The sequence below is a fragment of the Staurois parvus genome, unplaced genomic scaffold, assembly GCF_062004578.1.
Source record: "Staurois parvus isolate SC_StPar_1 unplaced genomic scaffold, SC_StPar_1.0 ptg000496l, whole genome shotgun sequence".
NCBI lineage: Eukaryota > Metazoa > Chordata > Amphibia > Anura > Ranidae > Staurois > Staurois parvus.
In genome coordinates, this window is record NW_028318292.1 from 748,854 (window position 1) to 771,712 (window position 22,859).

The 22,859-nt window shown below is 44.0% G+C and overlaps 1 protein-coding gene across 1 annotated transcript; it reads right to left on the reverse strand.

The window, feature by feature from the left end:
• Positions 1 to 6,218: 6,218 nt before the first annotated feature.
• LOC149452118 (natural cytotoxicity triggering receptor 3-like) lies at positions 6,219 to 18,923 on the reverse strand. The gene is made up of 4 exons (XM_089689749.1): positions 18,834 to 18,923; positions 13,002 to 13,355; positions 6,598 to 6,735; positions 6,219 to 6,519 (listed from the first exon to the last, which is right to left on the reverse strand). Exons 1-4 carry the CDS (start codon positions 18,877 to 18,879, stop codon positions 6,494 to 6,496), a joined length of 564 nt encoding a protein of 187 aa, XP_089545875.1. The 5' UTR covers positions 18,880 to 18,923; the 3' UTR covers positions 6,219 to 6,493.
• Between the last annotated feature and the right edge of the window lie 3,936 nt (positions 18,924 to 22,859).

A 22,859-nucleotide genomic window follows, 5' to 3' on the forward strand; every position in this document is an offset into this window, starting at 1 on the left:
CGCTCTAATTCATCCCAAAGGTGTTCTATGGGGTTGATGTCAGGACTCTGTGCAGGACAGTCAAGTTCCTCCACCCCAAACTGGCTCCTCCATGTCTTTATGGATCTTGCTTTGTGCACTGGTGCGCAGTCATGTTGGAACAGGAAGTGGTTGCTTCCATAGGATTGAACATATTTGTTGAGTAAGCAGGTAGATAATTAGAAGGAATTATTCCATTTGTCCTCATAGGGTCCTATAATGAATAGGCTGCTCATTGTGTCACATTGTATCACTTCTCATGTGAGACTCTGAGCTGGACCGGATGTCAGAGGTGGAAAGTTCTTCTTTTGACAACATTGTGAAACCATATAGAACATGAACTGTCATATTGACTTCTGGTTTCATGAGGTGCTCAAACCCCCCATGTGACTGCCATGTGCAGAGAACTTCATGGTATTATAAAAGTTGGTAAGACTCTGAGCTGGGCCAGATGTCAGGCATGAAAAGTTGTCAGAGGTGGAAAGTTCTCCTTTTGACAACATTGTGAAACCATATGAAAGATCAAATATCATATACACTTTTGGATTCATCAGAACTCAGAACACCTCAGGTGACTGCCATGTTACAGAGGACCACCATGCATAGAGGACAGCCATGCACTGAGGACCACCAAGTACAGAGGACCACCATGTATAGAGGGCCACCAAACAAAGAGAACCGCCAAGTACAGGGGACAACCATGCACAGAGGACCTATATACACTATAACCCAGTGGTGTAACAATAATCAAAGCAACCGATGTAGCTGCTATGGGGTCTTTGGGTGGAAGGGGCCCCATTAAAGGGGCTGCTGAGGCAAGTATTGGGAGGTAAACTATCAGGAGGTAGTGGTAGGAGATCGGGAGGTGAGAAATCAGAAGATGAGATATCAGGAGGTGGAGGTAGGATATCGGGAGGTGAAATATCAGGAGGTGGTAGTAGGATATTGGAATGTGAGATATCAGGAGATGGAGGTAGAATTCTGGGAGGTGGAATACTGGAAAGTGAGATATCAGAAGGTGGAAGTGGAATATTGGGAGGTGGGATATCGGGAAGTGAGATATTAGTTTGTAGATGTAGGATATTGGGAGGTGGAATATCAGGAGGTGAGATATTGGGAGGTGGAAGAATATTTGGGGTGGGATATCAGGAAGTGAGATATCAGGAGGTGAAGGTAGGATATTGAGAAGTGGAATATCAGGAGCTGGAGGTAGGATATTGGTAGGTAGGATATTGGTAGGTGGGATATCGGGAGATGGAGGTAGAATTCTTGGAGGTGGAATACTGGAAAGTGAAATATCAGAAGGTGGAAGTGGAATATTGGGAGGTGGGATATCGGGAAGTGAGATATCAGTTTGTAGAGGTAGGATATTGGGAGGTGGAATATCAGGAGGTGAGATATTGGGAGGTGGAAGAATATTGGGGGTGGGATATCAGGAAGTGAGATATCAGGAGGTGAAGGTAGGATATTGAGAAGTGGAATATCAGGAGCTGGAGGTAGGATATTGGTAGGTGGGATATCGGGAGGTGAGATATCAGGAGATGGAGGCAAGCTATTGGGAGGTGGACTATTAGGACCTGGGGGTAGGATATTGGGGGGTGGGATATCAGGAGGTGAGATATAAGGAGGTGGAGGTAGTATGTTGGGTGGTGAGATATTGGGACTCGAGGTAAGATATCAGTAGGTGGAGGTAGATTATTTGGGGGGGAGGGGGGGTATAGGGAGGAGAGCTATCAGGAGGTGGAGGAAGGATATTGGGAGGGGGGGGAATATTGGGAGGTAAACTATCAGGAGGTAGTGGTAGGAGACCGGGAGGTGAGAAATCAGAAGATGAGATATCAGGAGGTGGAGGTAGGATATCGGGAGGTGAAATATCAGGAGGTGGTAGTAGGATATTGGAAGGTGAGATATCAGGAGCTGGAGGTGGAATTCTGGGAGGTGGAATATTGGGAAGTGAGATATCAGGAGGTGGAAGTGGGATATTGGGAGGTGGGATATCGGGAAGTGAGATATCAGTTGGTAGATGTAGGATATTGGGAGGTGGAATATCAGGAGGTGAGATATTGGGAGGTGGAAGAATATTGGGGGTGGGATATCAGGAAGTGAGATATCAGGAGGTGGAGGTAGGATATTGAAAAATGGAATATCAGGAGCTGGGGGTAGGATATTGGTAGGTGGGATATCGGGAGGTGAGATATCAGGAGATGGAGGCAGGCTATTGGGAGGTGGACTATTAGGACCTGGGGGTAGGATATTGGGGGGTGGGATATCAGGAGGTGAGATATAAGGAGGTGGAGGTAGTATGTTGGGTGGTGAGATATTGGGACTCGAGGTAAGATATCAGTAGGTGGAGGTAGATTATTGGGGGGGAGGGGGGGATATAGGGAGGAGAGCTATCAGGAGGTGGAGGAAGGATATTGGGAGGGGGGGGATATTGGGAGGTAAACTATCAGGAGGTAGTGGTAGGAGACCGGGAGGTGAGAAATCAGAAGATGAGATATCAGGAGGTGGAGGTAGGATATCGGGAGGTGAAATATCAGGAGGTGGTAGTAGGATATTGGAAGGTGAGATATCAGGAGCTGGAGGTGGAATTCTGGGAGGTGGAATATTGGGAAGTGAGATATCAGGAGGTGGAAGTGGAATATTGGGAGGTGGGATATCGGGAAGTGAGATATCAGTTGGTAGATGTAGGATATTGGGAGGTGGAATATCAGGAGGTGAGATATTGGGAGGTGGAAGAATATTGGGGGTGGGATATCAGGAAGTGAGATATCAGGAGGTGGAGGTAGGATATTGAAAAATGGAATATCAGGAGCTGGAGGTAGGATATTGGTAGGTGGGATATCGGGAGGTGAGATATAAGGAGGTGGAGGTAGTATGTTGGGTGGTGAGATATTGGGACTCGAGGTAAGATATCAGTAGGTGGAGGTAGATTATTTGGGGGGAGGGGGGGTATAGGGAGGCAAGCTATCAGGAGGTGGAGGAAGGATATTGGGAGGGGGGGGGATATTGGGAGGTAAACTATCAGGAGGTAGTGGTAGGAGATCGGGAGGTGAGAAATCAGAAGATGGGATATCGGGAGGTGAAATATCAGGAGGTGGTAGTAGGATATTGGAAGGTGAGATATCAGGAGCTGGAGGTGGAATTCTGGGAGGTGGAATATTGGGAAGTGAGATATCAGGAGGTGGAAGTGGGATATTGGGAGGTGGGATATCGGGAAGTGAGATATCAGTTCGTAGATGTAGGATATTGGGAGGTGGAATATCAGGAGGTGAGATATTGGGAGGTGGAAGAATATTGGGGGTGGGATATCAGGAAGTGAGATATCAGGAGGTGGAGGTAGGATATTGAAAAATGGAATATCAGGAGCTGGGGGTAGGATATTGGTAGGTGGGATATCGGGAGGTGAGATATCAGGAGATGGAGGCAGGCTATTGGGAGGTGGACTATTAGGACCTGGGGGTAGGATATTGGGGGGTGGGATATCAGGAGGTGAGATATAAGGAGGTGGAGTTAGTATGTTGGGTGGTGAGATATTGGGACTCGAGGTAAGATATCAGTAGGTGGAGGTAGATTATTGGGGGGAGGGGGGGATATAGGGAGGAGAGCTATCAGGAGGTGGAGGAAGGATATTGGGAGGGGGGGGGGTATTGGGAGGTAAACTATCAGGAGGTAGTGGTAGGAGATCGGGAGGTGAGAAATCAGAAGATGAGATATCAGGAGGTGGAGGTAGGATATCGGGAGGTGAAATATCAGGAGGTGGTAGTAGGATATTGGAAGGTGAGATATCAGGAGCTGGAGGTGGAATTCTGGGAGGTGGAATATTGGGAAGTGAGATATCAGGAGGTGGAAGTGGGATATTGGGAGGTGGGATATCGGGAAGTGAGATATCAGTTGGTAGATGTAGGATATTGGGAGGTGGAACATCAGGATGTGAGATATTGGGAGGTGGAAGAATATTGGGGGTGGGATATCAGGAAGTGAAATATCAGGAGGTGGAGGTAGGATATTGAAAAGTGGAATATCAGGAGCTGGGGGTAGAATATTGGGAGGTGAGATATCAGGAGATGGAGGCAGGCTATTGGGAGGTGGACTATTAGAACCTGGGGGAAGGATATCAGGAGGTGAGATATAAGGAGGTGGAGGTAGTATGTTGGGTGGTGAGATATTGGGACTCGAGGTAAGATATCAGTAGGTGGAGGTAGATTATTGGGGGGGAGGGGGGGGTATAGGGAGGAGAGCTATCAGGAGGTGGAGGTAGGATATTGGGAGATGGAATATTGGGAAGTGAGATATCAGAAGGTGGAAGTGAGATATCAGAAGGTGGAAGTGGGATATTGGGAGGTGGGATATCGGGAAGTGAGATATCAGTTGGTAGATGTAGGATATTGGGAGGTGGAATATCAGGAGGTGAGATATTGGGAGGTGGTAGGATATTGGGGGTGGGCATCGGGAAGTGAGATATCAGGAGGTTGAGGTAGGATATTGGGAGGTGGAATATCAGGAGCTGGAGGTAGGATAGTGGGTGGTGGGATATCGGGAGGTGAGATATAAGGAGATGGAGGTAGGATGTTGGGAGGTGGGAAGTCGGAAAATTAAATATCAAAAGGCAGAGGTGACATATTGGGTAAGATATCAGGAGGTAGAGGTAGATTATTGGTAGGGAAAGATATTGGGAGCAGAGATATCAGGAGGTAGTGGTAGGATATCGGGAGGTGAAATATCAGGAGGTGGTAGTAGGATATTGGAAGGTGAGATATCAGGAGATGGAGGTAGAATTCTGGGAGATGGAATATTGGGAAGTGAGATATCAGAAGGTGGAAGTGAGATATCAGGAGGTGGAAGTGGGATATTGGGAGGTGGGATATCAGGAAGTGAGATATCAGTTGGTAGATGTAGGATATTGGGAGGTGGAATATCAGGAGGTTAGATATTGGGAGGTGGTAGGATATTGGGGGTGGGCATCGGGAAGTGAGATATCAGGAGGTGGAGGTAGGATATTGGGAGGTGGAATATCAGGAGCTGGAGGTAGGATAGTGGGTGGTGGGATATCGGGAGGTGAGATATAAGGAGATGGAGGTAGGATGTTGGGAGGTGGGAAGTCGGAAAATTAGATATCAAAAGGCAGAGGTGACATATTGGGTAAGATATCAGGAGGTAGAGGTAGATTATTGGTAGGGAAAGATATTGGGAGTAGAGATATCAGGAGGTAGTGGTAGGATATTGGGAGGTGGGACATCAGAAGATGAGATATCAGGAGGTGGAGGTAGGACATTGGAAGGTGAAATATCAGGAGTCAGTGGAAGGATATTGGGAGGTGGGATATCGGAAGATGATATATCAGGAGTCAGTGGTAGGATATTGGGAGGTGGGATATCAGAAGATGAGATATCAGGAGGTAGTGGTAGGATATTGGGTGGTGGGATATCAGAAGATAAGATATCAGGAAGTGGAGGTAGGATATTGGGAGGTGGGATATTGTGAGATGAGATATCAGGAGGTGGGGGTAGGATATTGGGAAGGGGGGGGTATTGGGAGGTAAAATATCAGGAGGTAGTGGTAGGATATTGGGAGGTGGGATATTGGGAGATGAGATATCAGGAAGTGGAGGTAGGATATTGGGAGGTGAAATATCAGGAGTCAGTGGTAGGAAATTGGGAGGTGGGATATCGGAAGAAGAGGTGGTGGTAGCATATTGGGAGGTGGGATATTGGGAGGTGGGATATTGGGAGATGAGATATCAGGAAGTGGAGGTAGGATATTGGGAGGTGGGATATCAGGAGTTGAGATATCAGAAGCTGGTGGCAGGATATTGGGAGGTGGAATATCAAGAGGGGGTAAAACTTTGGGAGGCTGAATATCAGGAGTTGGGGGGAGGATTTTGGAAGGTGAGATATCAGAAGGTCAGGGTAAGATATAGGGAGGCTGGATATCAGGAGCTGGGGGTAGGATTTCAATGAGTGATGGTTGGGGCACCCTTTTGTTTTGAGCATGTCACTATCAAAGTTCATAACTTGTGAAATGTGGATAAATGCTTTAAGACAAGTAAATGGCATCTTGAGTAGATTGTCTGAGAAAGTCCACCTAGCCTGGGCAGAAGCCTGCAGCATGGACACCCACCACTGGTCACATTGGTCTCCTGTGTGTAAAAACAAACTTTCTTCCCATCCTAAAATTATACACATACAGTAAACTGCAAGTAATATCAGAAAGGACCATTTATTGTCATGTATGGATATGAGAGTCGAGCTGATCTGAGAAGAGATGAGATGACCAAGTAACTCATGTAAAACCTTCAGAGATACAAACTTCACAGACATGTCCAATTTATTGTATGTGCCAAGTGTCCTATTTCAGATTCAGCCCTAACTTTAACTGTATGATGAGAATTCTGGAGGAAATTGCGATATCGTGTCTTCCGGGCTAAAGGTAACGTACAGTTGACTGTGGCTGACAGTGGCTTACAGATAGCACATCACATCTTCTGATCAGGGAAAACACCTTTAGAATGAAGAGACAAAAACAATGACCACCATGGACGGAATATTCTAAAACAAATCAAGAGAGAGTTCTACTTACGATGGCTGTAATAGCAGACAGAAAGGACGGACAGGAACACCAGCATCCCCAGGACCAGGCTCAGGATATTAATCAGGGTGAACAATCTCTGTGTGAGGGAGTCCATGGTTGGAGGCATCATGGAAGCACTCTCTGTGTCTGTAGGACATTATAACAGGACCGTAACAGATATAGAATATATGGTCACTGTTTCACTTTAGGGTTTTTTTTTTCCAACATTACATTTTTATTGGAAATGTTTCAAATATAAACAGTACAAAGTAGTCACGTGGCAATGAGAATAGGATATGAACAACAAAAAGAAAGATTCAGTATACATCTGGTACATATATATTCTATAATAACAAACATCAAGAATACAAAGTATTGTTGATTAGGGAATTACAATCAGGCGTGTAATGATGAGTACTTAACAAACATACCTAGAATTATTCAAAATAACAAATGAATAACAGGACATGACCCCTTCCATCTCAGAAGTAATCAATTTAGATCATTCTCATCTGACTTTTGAAAATAACAAATGAATTTATTCATTGAGGACGGCAGAAAAAAGACGAGTATAGAAAAGAAGAGGTTTACACTGTGGTGTCAAAAATGAACATATGAAGTCATATTATGTCTCAATAAAATACAGTAAGGTGTGTAACTTATTATTCTTATACAAAGTTGTTCAGGGTTTCCAAATTTTATCAAACTAGACATTGTTATTGTTGTAGCAGGCTAACATTTTTTCAAAAGTCAGATGAGAATGAACTAAATTGATTACTTTTGAGATAGAATGGGTCATGTCCTATTTCCAGCCCACATGCATGTAACATATATTTGAAATGCTACAATTTTGGCCATATTCAATAGATTTCAAAATATATTTCAATATATATGTATTATACATGGTGATCATATCCCCCCTTATGTATTATACATGGAGATCATATCCCCCTTATGTATTATACATGGATTTCATATCCCCCTTATGTATTATACATGGAGATCATATCCCCCCCTTATGTATTATACATGGAGATCATATCCCCCCTTATGTATTATATATGGAGATCATATCCCCCCTTATGTATTATACATGGAGATCATATTCCCCCTTATGTATTATACATGGAGATCATATCCCCCCTTATGTATTATACATGAAGATCATATCCCCCCTTATGTATTATACATGGAGATCATATCCCCCCTTATGTATTATATATGGAGATCATATCCCCCCTTATGTATTATACATGGAGATCATATCCCCCCTTATGTATTATACATGGAGATCATATCCCCCCTTATGTATTATACATGGAGATCATATCCCCCCCCTTATATATTATACATGGAGATCATATCCCCCCTTATGTATTATACATGGTGATCATATCCCCCCTTATGTATTATACATGGAGATCATATCCCCCCTTATGTATTATACATGGAGATCATATCCCCCCTTATGTATTATACATGGGGATCATATCCCCCCCTTATATATTATACATGGAGATCATATCCCCCCTTATGTATTATACATGGAGATCATATCCCCCCTTATGTATTATACATGGTGATCATATCCCCCCTTATGTATTATACATGGAGATCATATCCCCCCCTTATGTATTATACATGGAGATCATATCCCCCCCTTATGTATTATACATGGAGATCATATCCCCCTTATGTATTATACATGGAGATCATATCCCATATTTATGTATTATACATGGAGATCATATCCCCCCTTATGTATTATACATGGAGATCATATCCCCCTTATGTATTATACATGGAGATCATATCCCCCCTTATGTATTATACATGGAGATCATATCCCCCTTATGTATTATACATGGAGATCATATCCCCCCTTATGTATTATACATGGAGATCATATCCCCCCTTATGTATTATACATGGAGATCATATCCCCCCTTATGTATTATACATGGAGATCATATCCCCCCCTTATATATTATACATGGAGATCATATCCCCCCTTATGTATTATACATGGAGATCATATCCCCCCTTATGTATTAAAAAATGGTGATCATATCCCATATTTATGTATTATACATGGAGATCATATCCCCCTTATGTATTATACATGGAGATCATACCCCCCCTTATGTATTATACATGGAGATCACATCCCCCCTTATGTATTATACATGGAGATCATATCCCCCCTTATGTATTATACATGGAGATCATATCCCCCCTTATGTATTATACATGGTGATCATATCCCCCCTTAATCTCCTCTTCTGAAGGGAGAGTAAATTCAGTTCCTCTAATCTTTCCTCATAGCTGAGCTAGTCCATGCCTCGTATCAGTTTGGTTGCCCTTCTCTGTACTTCCTCCAGTTCCCCAATGTTCTTTTTGTGAATTGGTGCCCAAAACTGAACTGCATATTCCAGATGAGGGATTACTAATGATTTGTACCGGGGGGGGGGATGATATCTCTCTCTCTGGAGTCTATACCTCTCCTAATACAAGAGAGGATTTTGCTCGCTTTAGAAACCGCAGCTTGGCATTGCATGCCATTATTAAGCTTGTGATCTCCCAGAACCTCCAGATCCTTCTCCACCATTGACCCCCCCCCCTCAGTTGTACTCCCCCTAGTATGTATGATGCAGCCCTACTCTGCTCTGCCAATGCCAAGGGTATATAGCACCTGATAGATAAATGCATGTACAAGCTATTGAGATTTGAGATCATGTACAGTATATCTTGTTTGCTGCATTACAGGTCAGTAGCCAGACATAAACCTAGCAGGTCTCCCCCACCTTGTGTTTGTTTGCCCTATGTTGGGATTGTGGCCACAGTAGCATTTGCATTGGTAGAGCAGAGTAGGGACTGGCCAGAGAGGGACTACTTTGATGCAGTTGGCCAGCTTAAACATGTATTGCAATATGTGTGAACTAAAAGTCCCTATTTTGTATTGGCAAGTTTACTGGAAAGGGGGTATAGCAGTGTGCAGATGGTTCTTTCAGAATTTATAGTTCCCATAAATTAACACATTTAGTAGCTATAAATACAGACCTAAGTGCATATTTCCATTGTTTTGGAGTAAAGCTCATGTCTAAATCAGCTTCCCATTTGAGAAAGGGTGAAGATTTGTTGAATGATAATTTATATTGAAATAGGTAATAAATAAAGGTATACTGTGAGTTTTAGGTGGGAATGAGTTTTAACCCCTTATATGCGGCCTCACAGAACTGGGCTTTTTTTCCATTGGTTCCGCATATCTGTGTACCTGTCTTTGTGCTGGGAGTGCACTGCACAGCGCGCTCCCAGCACAAAGACTGGGGTGACACTGAGGGGTTTATTTACTAAAGCTGGAGAGTCCAAAATCAGACTCCCTTCTGCATAGAAACCAATCAGCTTCTAACCTCAGCTTGTTCAATGAAGGTTTGGCAATGAAACCTGGAAGCTGATTGGTTTCTATGCAGAAGGGAGTCTGATTTTGGACTCTCCAGCTTTAGTAAATAAACCCCCGAGAGTCCCGGGTCCCATTCTAACGATTGGACTCCCGATTTCGGGTCATACGATCACTGTGATAGTCTCTGTTTGGCTGGTTAATCAGTCACTGTGAAGCCCGCCCCCCCCCCCTTGTTTTTTTTACTCTCTGATAGGAGGAGAGAGATACACTGTATCTCTCTCTCTCTCTCCTTGCAGAGAGAAAAAAAACAAACAACTGTTTGTAAAAAATAAATAAATATTAAACAATAAAATAAAAGATAAATAAAAAAATACCTAGATCTAGGTTTGATCTAGTCCAGTGCCATGGTTAGTGCTTGGGTCAAGGTCAGGGTCAAAGGTCAAGGGCAGGGCTGTTTTTTTTTTTTTTTTAAATTAGTAGCAGTGTTAGTGTCAGTGTGGTTTAGGAAAAAAAATGAAAAACAAAATGCGCATTATTGTTTCTGGGCTGTAGTCCATTGTTGTTTTAGAATATTGTTATTGTGTAGGTCAGTGGTCGGCAAGCCGCGGCTCGCAAGCCACATGCGGCTCTTTACAAACTTCTCTTCTGTGTGCCGGGCGCCCGCTCCCCTCCCTCCTCTCGGGCGGCCGCCCCCCTCCCTCCTCTCAGGCGGCCGCCCCAAAAGTCAGGACTCTGCAGCTGTCAGGATGTAGGCGGGGAAGCCAGGATGTAGGCGGGGCAGCGTGACGAACTCCTCTCCTCTCACAGTCCGCCCTGAAGACCAGAACTGCGCGGGAACACGGCGAGAGGAACGCGCAGCAAAGGTAAGTGAATTGACACAGGGGGGACTTACTATATGGGGGACTTACTATATGGGGGACTTACTATATGGGGGATGAATTACTATGGGGGATGAATTACTATATGGGGGATGAATTACTATGGGGGATGAATTACTATATGGGGGATGAATTACTATGGGGGATGAATTACTATATGGGGGATGAATTACTATATGGGGGATTATTACTATATGGGGGATGAATTACTATGGGGGGATGAATTACTATGGGGGATGAATTACTATGGGGGATGAATTACTATATGGGGGATGAATTACTATATGGGGGGATGAATTACTATAGGGGGGATGAATTACTATGGGGGATGAATTACTATATGGGGGATGAATTACTATGGGGGATGAATTACTATATGAGGGATGTATTACTATATGGGGGATGAATTACTATAGGGGGGATGAATTACTATATGGGGGATGAATTACTATGGGGGATGAATTACTATATGGGGGATGAATTACTATGGGGGATGTATTTTCAGTTTTAAAAATGTGGCTCTCAAAATAAATTTCAATCGTGGTTTTGGCAAGATTTGGCTCAGTTGAAAAAAAAGGTTGCCCACCACTGGTGTAGGTCTAGGACATTACAGATCCCATTCTGGTTCCACAACGTAAGTAAGATATTTGGCATATAAACCCGTAAAACCATGATAGGTATGGGGAGGGAATATGTTTGATTGCCGGTGGCATTTAAAGAATGGAATTAGTTCCATACATTGGTAGCCGCTTGGATAGTAGATACTTTAGGTTTTTTTATATTTCTATTATGTTTAGTTGGCCTGTAGAAGGTCCTCAAGTCTGGTCACATAAACAGGATGACTTCAGTCAGCCCAATCCATTTCAGATATAGTAGGATGGCCTACTATATATATGTCTGGTCTACTATGTTTAGCTGGCCTGTAGAAGGTCCTGGCACTGGAATAACATTCTTAAAAATGACAATACAGGAGTAAGGGGAAGAAACGACCTGGACACCAGCATTCCAAGGTCAACTCAGCTAGCCATGCCAGTTGGAGGTCATCTTATGGAAAGAGGGGTAGTAAAGGGCCAAACAAATCATAAATGCCTACTGTTCATCGCTACAGACAAATGCACAGAAAATACTTTTACTATTTCCCAACATACCAACCACGTCCTGTGTGAGTTACAACATAGTCGACTGTACGGGGATATATTTTCAGTGAAGGGAATTGGTCCTCAAGTCTGGTCACATAAACAGGATGATTTCAGTCAGCCCAATCCATTTCAGATATAGTAGGATGGCCTACTATATATATATGTCTGGTCTACTATGTTTATCTGGCCTGTAGAAGGTCCTGGCACTAGAATAACATTCATAAAAATGGCGATACAGGGGTAAGGGGAAGAAACGACCTGGACACCAACATTCCAAGGTCACCTCAGCTAGCCATGCCAGTTGGAGGTCATCCTATGGAAAGAGGGGTAGTAAAGGGTCAAACAAATCATAAATGCCTACTGTTCATCGCTACAGACAAATGCACAGAAAAGGCTTTTACTATTTCCCAACATACCAACCACATCCTGTGTAAGTTACAACATAGTCGACTGTGTGGGGATATATTTTCAGTGAAGGGACTTGGTCCTCAAGTCTGGTCACATAAAGAGGATGATTTCAGCCAGCCCAATCCATTTCAGATACAGTAGGAGGGCCTACTATATATGTCTGGTCAGGTTCTTCCCTACAGCATTGTGGATTGGTCATGCTGAAACATTAAGTCCCAACACAGTTGTGTAGCTTTGAATGAGGTTTTTGTGACCTCCCTAGATGGAATATGTTTATATTCCAAAATGGTGGTCACTGTCACTGAGCCATGGTGAACCCATGACCCTACACCTGCCAGTCTACCTGTCTGACCATATAATTTAGACACTCAGATTTGGTGTGTGCTGATTTGACACATAATTATTCTCTCTTTGGACACCGTGTTCTTCAATGGTGATGTATCTAGCACAGTGCCAATGAGTATGAACACCTGCCTCCACCATAGAGAACAATGACCTCTTTGGAGGGCAGGTCATTGAAGAAATACTATGAAAAATCTTACAGGGCGAATCATACTATCAAACAATACTCTCAAACAAAATAATCACCTGTCACATTGAGGAACGTTCCATTTCCCTCTCCAGATATTTCTCGGCCAAAATTAAAAATAACTTCACAGTAATACATCCCAGAGTCTGAGAACTCCACACTGTGCAGAGTGATGGCAGCTGATCGTCCTTGGATGAACTGTTCGGTGTCCACTCTGGTGACCCTTCCATGGAAAAGCTTGTTATTATTGGAAACCTCTGGTCCACTTCCCACCACGTGTCTGTACCACTTGTAGGACCCGATGGTAGCATTCTCTCCGATGATATTGAAATAACACGAGAAGATGATTGAGCTGCCCTCGGTGGCCCATATTACTGGAGTCTGCCATACTTGGATTGTCTGCGATGGAAATCCTGGCACAGAGCAGGGATCAATGAGTGTGACAAGACTACACCAGATATGATAGATAGATAGATAGATAGATAGATAGATAGATAGATAGATAGATAGATAGGCAATAAGTTATTGCTGCCAAAGGAGGGTCAACCAGTTATTAAGTCCAAAGGTTCACATACTTTTTCCTCCCTGCACTGTGAATGTGTACATGTTATGTGCAATTAAACCATGGCAACATCTAATGTTTGTGTAGTATTATGTTCAGCAGACTGTGTTCTTCTATTGTTGTGACTTAGATGACGTTCAGAGCACATTGTATGCCCAATTCATGCAAAACTCCACGTAATCCCAAGGGGTTCACATACTTTTTCTTACAACGATAGATAGATAGATAGATAGATAGATAGATAGATAGACAGATACTTATAGCTGATAGATATATAGATATATAGATAGATAGATAGATAGATAGATAGATAGATAGATAGATAGATAGATAGATAATAGATAGATAGATAGATAGATAGATAGATAGATAATAGATAGATAGATAGATAGATAGATAGATAGATAGATAGATAGATAGATAATAGATAGATAGATAGATAGATAGATAGATAGATAGATAGATAATAGATTAATAGATAGATAGATAGATAGATAGATAGATAGATAGATAATAGATTAATAGATAGATAGATAGATAGATAGATAGATAGATAGATAGATACTTATAAATAGATAGATAGATAGATAGATAGATAGATAGATAATAGATAGACAGATAGATAGATTGATAGATAGATAGATAGATAGATAGATAGATGGATAGATAATAGATAGATAGATGTTCCTTCAAGCAGGTCAACTGAGGAGGCTAATTGTAAGTTGTAGATATTAGTTGCCCTTCATGGTGTGATTGCTAATAGCACGTTACGTATTCAAAGGATGTTGTTGACTGTTTGAGTTGGGGGTGGGATAGCGCTGTTCTATATATTTCAAGCACATTTATTTTTGGGACACCACCAAAAAGAATGTAGCTGCTTCCCTTTAGTGAAGGATCCCTCATAGGGATCTGTGGCGCAGTCCATTATTGTTCTTCCTCTAGCTGAGGATGCTGCCTTAGGTGGCACTCAGGCTGGATGCCAATATGGACGCTCCGCTCTCAGTGCTGTTCAGTAACAATGAGTTGGATAAAACCTTAAAAGTAACATTTTTGATCTCCCTGCGCCCAATGGCACATCAGCGAGGATGAGTCTGTCAACAATGCAGACTCAGCGTCACTTAGCACAGTGGCATCCACCTCCGGCATGTTCTTGGATAGATTGAAACATTTCGATGACCCCCCCCCCCCACACACACACACACACACACACCAGTGACCTATCTGGCACTGTGATCCTAATAATGGGATTTCCATACTGAGGAAGTGAAAATGTTTAGCCTTTGCACCCCTACTACTACCACCACCACCTTAGAAATAGGAAGTCTATTATTCAGTTAAAAGAATGTTGTAGAAGCAGTATAAATAACCGTCAGAATTATTACATGATTGTTAGCTCTTCTGCATACTACTCTATGTATCTAATACAAACATCTTTCTACTGTGGCTACACATCTCAACCAGTGGAGTAACTATAGCCATAGGAGTGGAGGCGGCTGTTATAGGGCCCAATGGCAGGAAGGGGGCCCCGCTAAGAAGGTTGTTGAGGTAAGTTAAACATGGGAAATTAGTGTGCGGGGAAAGTTAATGCAGGACTGTCATTAGATCGATTCCCCCATCTGTTAGCAAATGTATTGCCTTCTAGTGACAAGTGAATCTGTCTGGGCTAGATTCTACAAAGGTGAACCTCAATTTAGAGGTGGACCCTATTGAAGCTGTCACAGCGTGAGGAAAGTACTGCCGATCATTGGCAACTGTCAAAGGAGACAGCTACACTGATAATCAGGACACTGATTAGCAGTGCAGCCCCAAAAGTGTCCATTAGTCCCCAACAGTGCTGCCCATCAGTGCCCGTCAGTCCTGCCAATCTGTGCCCATCAGTGCTGCCAGTCAGTGCCCATCAGTGCTGCCTATTAGTGCCCATCAGTGCCACCTATCAGTGTCCATCATTGCCAGCTGTCAGTGCCCATCCGTGGTGCATATCAGAGCAGCCTCATAAGTGCCTCCTCATCAATGCCCACCAGTGTTACCTCATCAGTGCAGCCTATCTGTGTCCATCATTGCCAGCTATCAGTGTTCATCCGTGCTGCATATCAGAGTAGCCTCATCAGTGCCTCCCAGGGGCGGACTGACCATTTGGAAACTCGGGCACTGCCCGAGGGCACGGGGTCAGTAGGGGGGCCCCATGAGATGCCCTTGGTACCTTTTTCATAGGCTTTTTTGAGTTTGGGCAAGGACACAGGGGCCCCATGATCCCCTATTGCCCGGGGGCCCCATGAGTTGTCAGTCCGCCCCTGGTGCCTCCTCATCAATGCCCACCAGTGTCACCTCATCAGTGCCTCCTCATCAATGCCCACCAGTGTCACCTCATAAGTGCCTCCTCATCAATGCCCACCAGTGTTATCTCATCAGTGCAGCCTATCAGTGTCCATCATTGCCAGCTATCAGTGTTCATCCGTGCTGCATATCAGAGCAGCCTCATCAGTGCCTCCTCATCAATGCCCACCAGTGTCACCTCATCAGTGCCTCCTCATCAATGCCCACCAGGGTCACCTCATCAGTGCCTCTTCATCAATGCCCACCAGTGTCACCTCATCAGTGCCTCCTCATCAATGCCCACCAGTGTCACCTCATCAGTGCCTCCTCATCAATGCCCACCAGTGTCACCTCATCAGTGCCTCCTCATCAATGCCCACCAGTGTCACCTCATCAGTGCCTCCTCATCAATGCCCACCAGGGTCACCTCATCAGTGCCTCCTCATCAATGCCCACCAGTGTCACCTCATCAGTGCCTCCTCATCAATGCCCACCAGTGTCACCTCATCGGTGCCTCCTCATCAATGCCCACCAGTGTCACCCCATCAGTGCCACCTCATCAGTGCTGCCTATCAGTGTCACCTCATCAGTGCCTATCAGTGCAGTCTCATGAACTTGCATCAGTGATAGAGAAAAATTACTTGTTTGCAAAATTTTATAATAGAAACAAAGTAAAACATTTTTTTTTTCAACATTTTCAGTCTTTTTTTCATTTATAGTGCAAAAAAATAAAAAAAAACCAGGCGGTGATTAAATACCAACAAAAGAAAGCTCTATTTCTGTCTGAAAAAATGATAAAAAGTACAGTGTTGCATGACTGCGCAATTGCCATTGACAAAGCGACGTCGCTGAAAGCTGCAAATTGGCCTGGGCAGGAAGGGAGTAAATGTGCCCGGTAGGAAGTAAGGGGGTAAATGTGCTCGGTAGGAAGTAAGGGGGTAAATGTGCCCGGTAGGAAGGAAGGGGGTAAATGTGCCCGGTAGGCAAGAAGGGGGGTAAATGTGCCCTGTTGGCGAGGGTTTAAGAATTAAGAAATGAGAAGTGTAAAACTGGCCAGCAGCAGAACTTTTTTTCATGAGCGAGGCTAGGCCCAAATTTCCTGGAGACAAAAAGTGCAGGCCGGGGATTTACTACTAGAATTAGGATAAGTTGGTTAGCAGTAGGACAGTTTTATGTAGTATAGTAGGCCCGATGGGCGCATACCAGACTTTTATTTTATATTTGGGGATAGTGGGGTGCAGTGAATGTGAGTGAGGTTGAGATGCACACTGTTCTTGCACGTTCTTTCCTCTCAAATGATACAGAGGCATGCTGGGAACAAAGGTCAGCTCCAGGAACAGATGCAATTTAATCATCCAAATTTAAAGCAGACTCCCTGAACAGTTTGAAAAAAGTATTTTTTTTTTCAGATAGTTTTAGCAGCAACACATACTTCTCCAACAAATGATGAACTTTGCCCAAGAGCCAGATATTGAGCCCCCAATGAGAGAGCGAGAGAGTTCAATAAGTGTGTGTATGGATATATGATTCTCTCTTCCCTTTCTCTCTCTCTTTCTCTTTTCCTCTCTCTCTCTTTCATCTCTCTCTTCCCTCCCCCCCTCTCTCTACTCTCTCTCCTCTCCCCCTTCTCTTCCCCCTCTCTCTTTCTCTGTCTCTCTTTCTTTCTCTCTCTCTTTCTCTCATATCACTCTCCCCCCTCTCTCTCCCCCCTCTCTCTTCCCTCTCTCTCTCTCCCTCTTCCCTCTCTCTTCAATAAGTTCGATTAGTGTGTGTATGTATATATGATTCTCTCCCTCTCTCTCCCCTTCTCTCTCTCCCTCTCTCTCTCCCATCTCTCTCTCTCTCTCTCTTCCCCCTCTCTCTCTCCCCCCCTCTATCTTCCCTCTCTTATCTCTCTCTCTCTCCCTCCTCTCTTCCCTCTCTCTGCTCCAGGCGTTCCCCTGGTCCTAGCTCATCAGCTGCTGGAGGGAGAGATACACAAGCATCGTTCTGCAACTGCCCTCCCCCACGCCCCACCACATTAATCCTACTGCTGCCTGGGCCACTACAAGAGTACATCTGATGGTGGCCCTGCATGGCTCCATCTGCCGCTGCTCAACAGGTCCCTTCTTCTGGGGAGCGGCGCCACCCCCCCTAAAAAATGCTGTCCTAGGCAAATGCCTTGTTTGCCTCGCGGTAGATACACCCTGCTGTGGACGCCCCTTTTCTCACCGACACAAAACTGTCCTTCCGCTGGCCAACTCTCATTAAGAATTAAGAGACCAAACATGATACTGCAGTGTAAAACCGGCCAGCAGCAGAACATTTTTAATGAGCAAGGCTAGGCCAAAATTTAATGAAGACAAAAAGTACAAAACTGGGGATTTACTACAAGAATTAAGATACAGTTGTTCAGCAGTAGGACAGCTTTATTCAGGGATAATAGGCCCAACTGGTGAATGCCAACTGTTATTTTATCTCTGAGGACAGTGGAGTGCAGTGAATGTGAGGGAGGTTTAGGTGCACACCATTTTTGCACTTAGTTTTTCTTTCCTCTCAAATGACAAAGCGACACGCTGGACGCAAAGGTCAGCTCCTAGAAGCGCTTTGAGCACTCCAAACCTAATGAAGACCCCGTCAACATAAAAAAGAATAAAAAAAAGTCTCTTTGGATGCTGCATTCTGCAATGGCAATGTATCTAGCATAATGCCAATGAGGATGGGCACCTGCCTCCACCCTAGAGAACAATGACCTCTTTAAAGGGCGGGTCATTGAACCCCAAAACACCACACTGAAACAAAAAGCAGTTTCAAAGGGAAGACTTGCAGCAAAAAAAAAAAAAAGCAGTTTAACTGAAAATAAAGACTCTATCAACCAATACACCCCAAAAAACCCAAAATGCCACCCTATTTTTTTTTTTTCGCTTCGCAACAAAAAAAAGTTTGCCATGGAGGGGATAGCTGCTAAAATGATCACTTACCTGAAATATACAGCAAAATAAAATGAAAGACAAATGATTCTAGAACATGAAGTCACCTGGAGAGAAAGTCACAACAATGAGCAGGAGCCAGAGGATCTTCATGGTGCGTAGTTCTTCAGTACATCAAGTCTATTAGTGGGAATGGGGTGGTGGGCAGACTTTAAAGACAATGCAGTCATATTGCTTTTTGTGGTCAGTAAGAGGAAGCAGAGCTGACACTCTACAGTTAAAGTGACATTTCTTCCATGTGACATACTTTGTGGCTTTCCATGGCTGCCTGGTGGTCATCCACCATCCCTATTCTCTATGTATTCGTGTCTCGTAGCTGAGACTTCAGGCCAGTTTAACCTCCCTAGCGGTACAATTATTTCATATTTTTGGTGCTGAAAGCGGTACCATTATTTTGCATGGAAATATGTAGTTTTTTTATTGTAGGCTGTAATTTTTAGGAATAACTCACTGAAATCTGTCCGAACAAGAGTCTAAATCATACATTTAATTCAATAATATAATCAAACCAAAAACACTGAAATGTGAAATATAGCGCCAAGTTCGCACATCGCTGAGCAAAGTCGCAGAATCGTTTTCAGTGTCTGATGAGGAATTTCCCCCACGAATCATTATCACTCAATTCTGCAAGTGGTTCTGATTTACTATCGCTGTTCTCTAGCCGGTCTAAAACCGCGTCTGACCTAAAGGGACGCTTTTTGGACGCCATGGACGTTTCTCAGTTTCCAGGCAGAAAGAACAATCAAAATGCAGACAGGGCGCAGGACAAAGCACTCGGGACAAAATGTATGTGAAATGGGTTGAAACAGCATGTTTTACTATGTAAAATCGTTTTGAAAAAAATGACATTTTTTTTAAATTTTCAAATTTCCCGCCGCCGGCGGCGCCCGTACGTCCCGACGTCACAGGGACCGGAACACAGGAGGCGGATGCCGGCATCTGCCGGAGGAGATGGCCGGGGACGCTGCAGGGGACACATCGTGGGAGCCAAGGACAAGGTAAGTGCTGCAGGGACTCCCTATGCAGCGCCGCATGGTAAGCCCGAGTGTAGCTCAGGGTTACCGCTTTTGGTACTGACATTTTACCCCGAGCTACACTCGGGAATACCGCCAGGCAGGTTAAAGTCCGGGTGCGCACTTTGTGGAATGGCCATGGTACATAATCCTCTGTTTTCAATTTCAAAAACAATTATTTTTGTTCTGAGGATCATTTACTACAGAAGCCCTCTTCTCACCCTCACGGGGTTTCAGAGGCTCTGAACTGGTCTTGCACAACCAGAGCTGACGTCTTGGGTCCACCACCAACTGCTCCATTTTACCTACGGTAGGTCAAATACTTTTTTTTTTTTCGTTCCTACATTACAAAGTGTCAAACTCTGAGAAATGATTGATTTTGTTCACTAAATCCACCATGGGGCATGTTATATGTACGAGAGAACTTATTCCCTAGCTGAGGGCCCTTTTTTTTCATAGGATGTGACCTGTAGTTTGTGCTGTTCAAGCAACACCTAGGGTTGCCACCTCATCCCTTCAAGTCCTCATGAACATGGGATGTTTTTACAGTGGCTGTTTCTGGCTTTTGGCGTCTTCTTCTACAGCCAGTAAACCCCCCAGCATGTTACCAAAGCAAATGAATAAATCAATCAATAAATACATCACAGTCCAGTAAGGTGGATAGGTGGAACCCAGGACACCATTGACACTACGCTGCCGGTGCCACGTGGAGGCCCGGCGGCCATCTTTAATCTTAAAGGCTTCTGCAGACCCAGATTGATCCCTGCACCAGCCTTTGAGAGGAGGAATTTTCCACTTCACACACTTCTGTAAGGATTTCTGTGACCTGCTGGACCTCCATTTCGCCACACGAGGGCGCTTCATCTCTATTATCTTCAGCTCCTGCCCATTACCAGACCAGAAAAGAGAGGGGAATCTCCATGATATCATATACACATGCGTATTATTAATACGTTTCTGGTTAGTGCGCATTTCTAACTTTTGCACTGGGAATCAGTGAGCACCATTACTGGACTGTGATTTATTTATTTATTGATTTATTTATTCATTTATTCATTTGCTTTGGTTTCATTTATTATTTATATCTGCCCGCAATATAGTAACATCACACAGCGCTGCATTTTCTTTATATATATATTTTTGGGACTTTTATGTGTTTTCCTTGAATGTTCAGCTGCTGACCATTGGAGCGCTCACTGTATTTTTTATACTCTCATGTTATCCTATGTGTCCATACACACATAGACTGTGAACAACGTTTTTTGGCAGGGACATTTTTTGGCTGAAAAAAACCCAGAACTAGTGGGTTTTTAGAGGAGTTTTTTAGCTGTAAGCCCTCATGCACACTTGACGTTTTTACAGCGGCTGTTTTCGGCTTTTGACATATTTTTTCTACAGCCATAAAATTCCCCAGCATGTTATCCTATGTGCTGATGCACACATAGACTGTAATCAATGTTTTTTGGCAGGGACGTTTTTTGGCTGGGAAAAAACCCAGGACTAGCGAGCTTCTAGAAGAGTTTTTTAGCTGTAAAAATGCTCTAATGCTGAAAACCGCAGCAAAATGCGGTAAATCATGGCATACCAGCGTTTTTGGACTTTTTTTTACCAAAAAAAAAGAAAAATTTTTTTGGTAAAAAAAACCTCTAAAAAAAGCAAAAAAGAACCGTAAAAAACACAACTAAACGCTAATACAAAAACACTTAAAAAAACCGCTGCAAAACTGACTTTTTAACATGACTACACAGCTAATGTTATGCTAGGAATGGGGATTTGGGAAGAGGATTTGTACTAGGAGGAGGGATGGGGGGATTTGTACTAGAAGGGAGAATTTGGTAAAGTATTTATGCTAGGAGTGGAGATTTGTACTGGGGGGGGGATTGGTGAGAGAATTAGTACTAGGAGTGGGGATTTGAGAGAAAGGGTTTGTCCTAGGAGGGGTGATTTTTGGAGCATGGAAGATTTGTTAGGGATTGGGGAGGTTTTGAGCTGAAAGGTGAAATTGGGGGCAAAGATTTGTGCTGGAAGGGAGGTTTGGAGTGTGAGGATGGGGAATGTTTGCATTTTTGTTTGGGTTGAATTTGGGCTTGCAGAAGGCATTTATGCTTACAGGGTGAGTGTGTTGATTCATGATGGTTTTTTTTGGGGGGGGAGAGGCGCAGTTTGTCACCTTCACCTTGAATGCTAGACAGGGGCGGACTGACTATTTGGAAACTCGGGCACTGCCCGAGGGCCCGGGGTCAGTAGGGGGCCCCATGAGATGCCCCTGGTACCTTTTTCATAGGCTTTTTTGAGTTTGGGCAAGGACACAGGGGCCCCATGATCCCCTATTGGCCGGGGGCCCCATGAGTTTTCAGTCTGTCCCTGGTGCTAGACGATGTCCCGGCACTGACCGCACTGCACACAAGGCACTCAACAGATCTTTTCCTCCACACACAGAACATAGCTGAGATCAGATTCCTCCCTGCATCGATCTGCACAATGTGTAGCTGGCTGCAGTTGCAGTTCTGACCTGTGAAATTCCCTGATTGGATTGGCAGCTGCAGTAGCCAGCTACACACAGTGTGGAGGGATACCGATCTCAGCTATGTGCTGTATGGGAAGGAGGAGATCTCTTAAGTGTCCTGCCAGCAGTGACCCTGTCCTCAACATTGCTGACCACTGTCTTCTGCCATGCTGACTCCTGTACTCTGCCCTGCTAACCCCTGTCCTGTACACTGCTGAACTGTGAAGTGAAACAACAAGAAGCGCACCAACCTTGTGCATTACCTCAGTAACCAAAACAAAATGTATTTAGTAAAAGAATGGTACTCACAAACAGCGAATAAAAACAGGCATGTAAGTCCTCCAAGGGACTTCAAAGGCAAGAGGCCAGCGCGAATCCCATCATGGGGGTAGGCACTCAGTACAGCTGACGCGTTTCGAAGGTCATGCCTTCTTCCTCAGAGCTGACTGGACTGAGAGGAATCATAGAATTAAAAGATTGTTCATAAAAGGTGGGCTGAATTGCCCACCTTTTATGAACAATCTTCAAATCACTGACCTTCTATGGTTCATGTA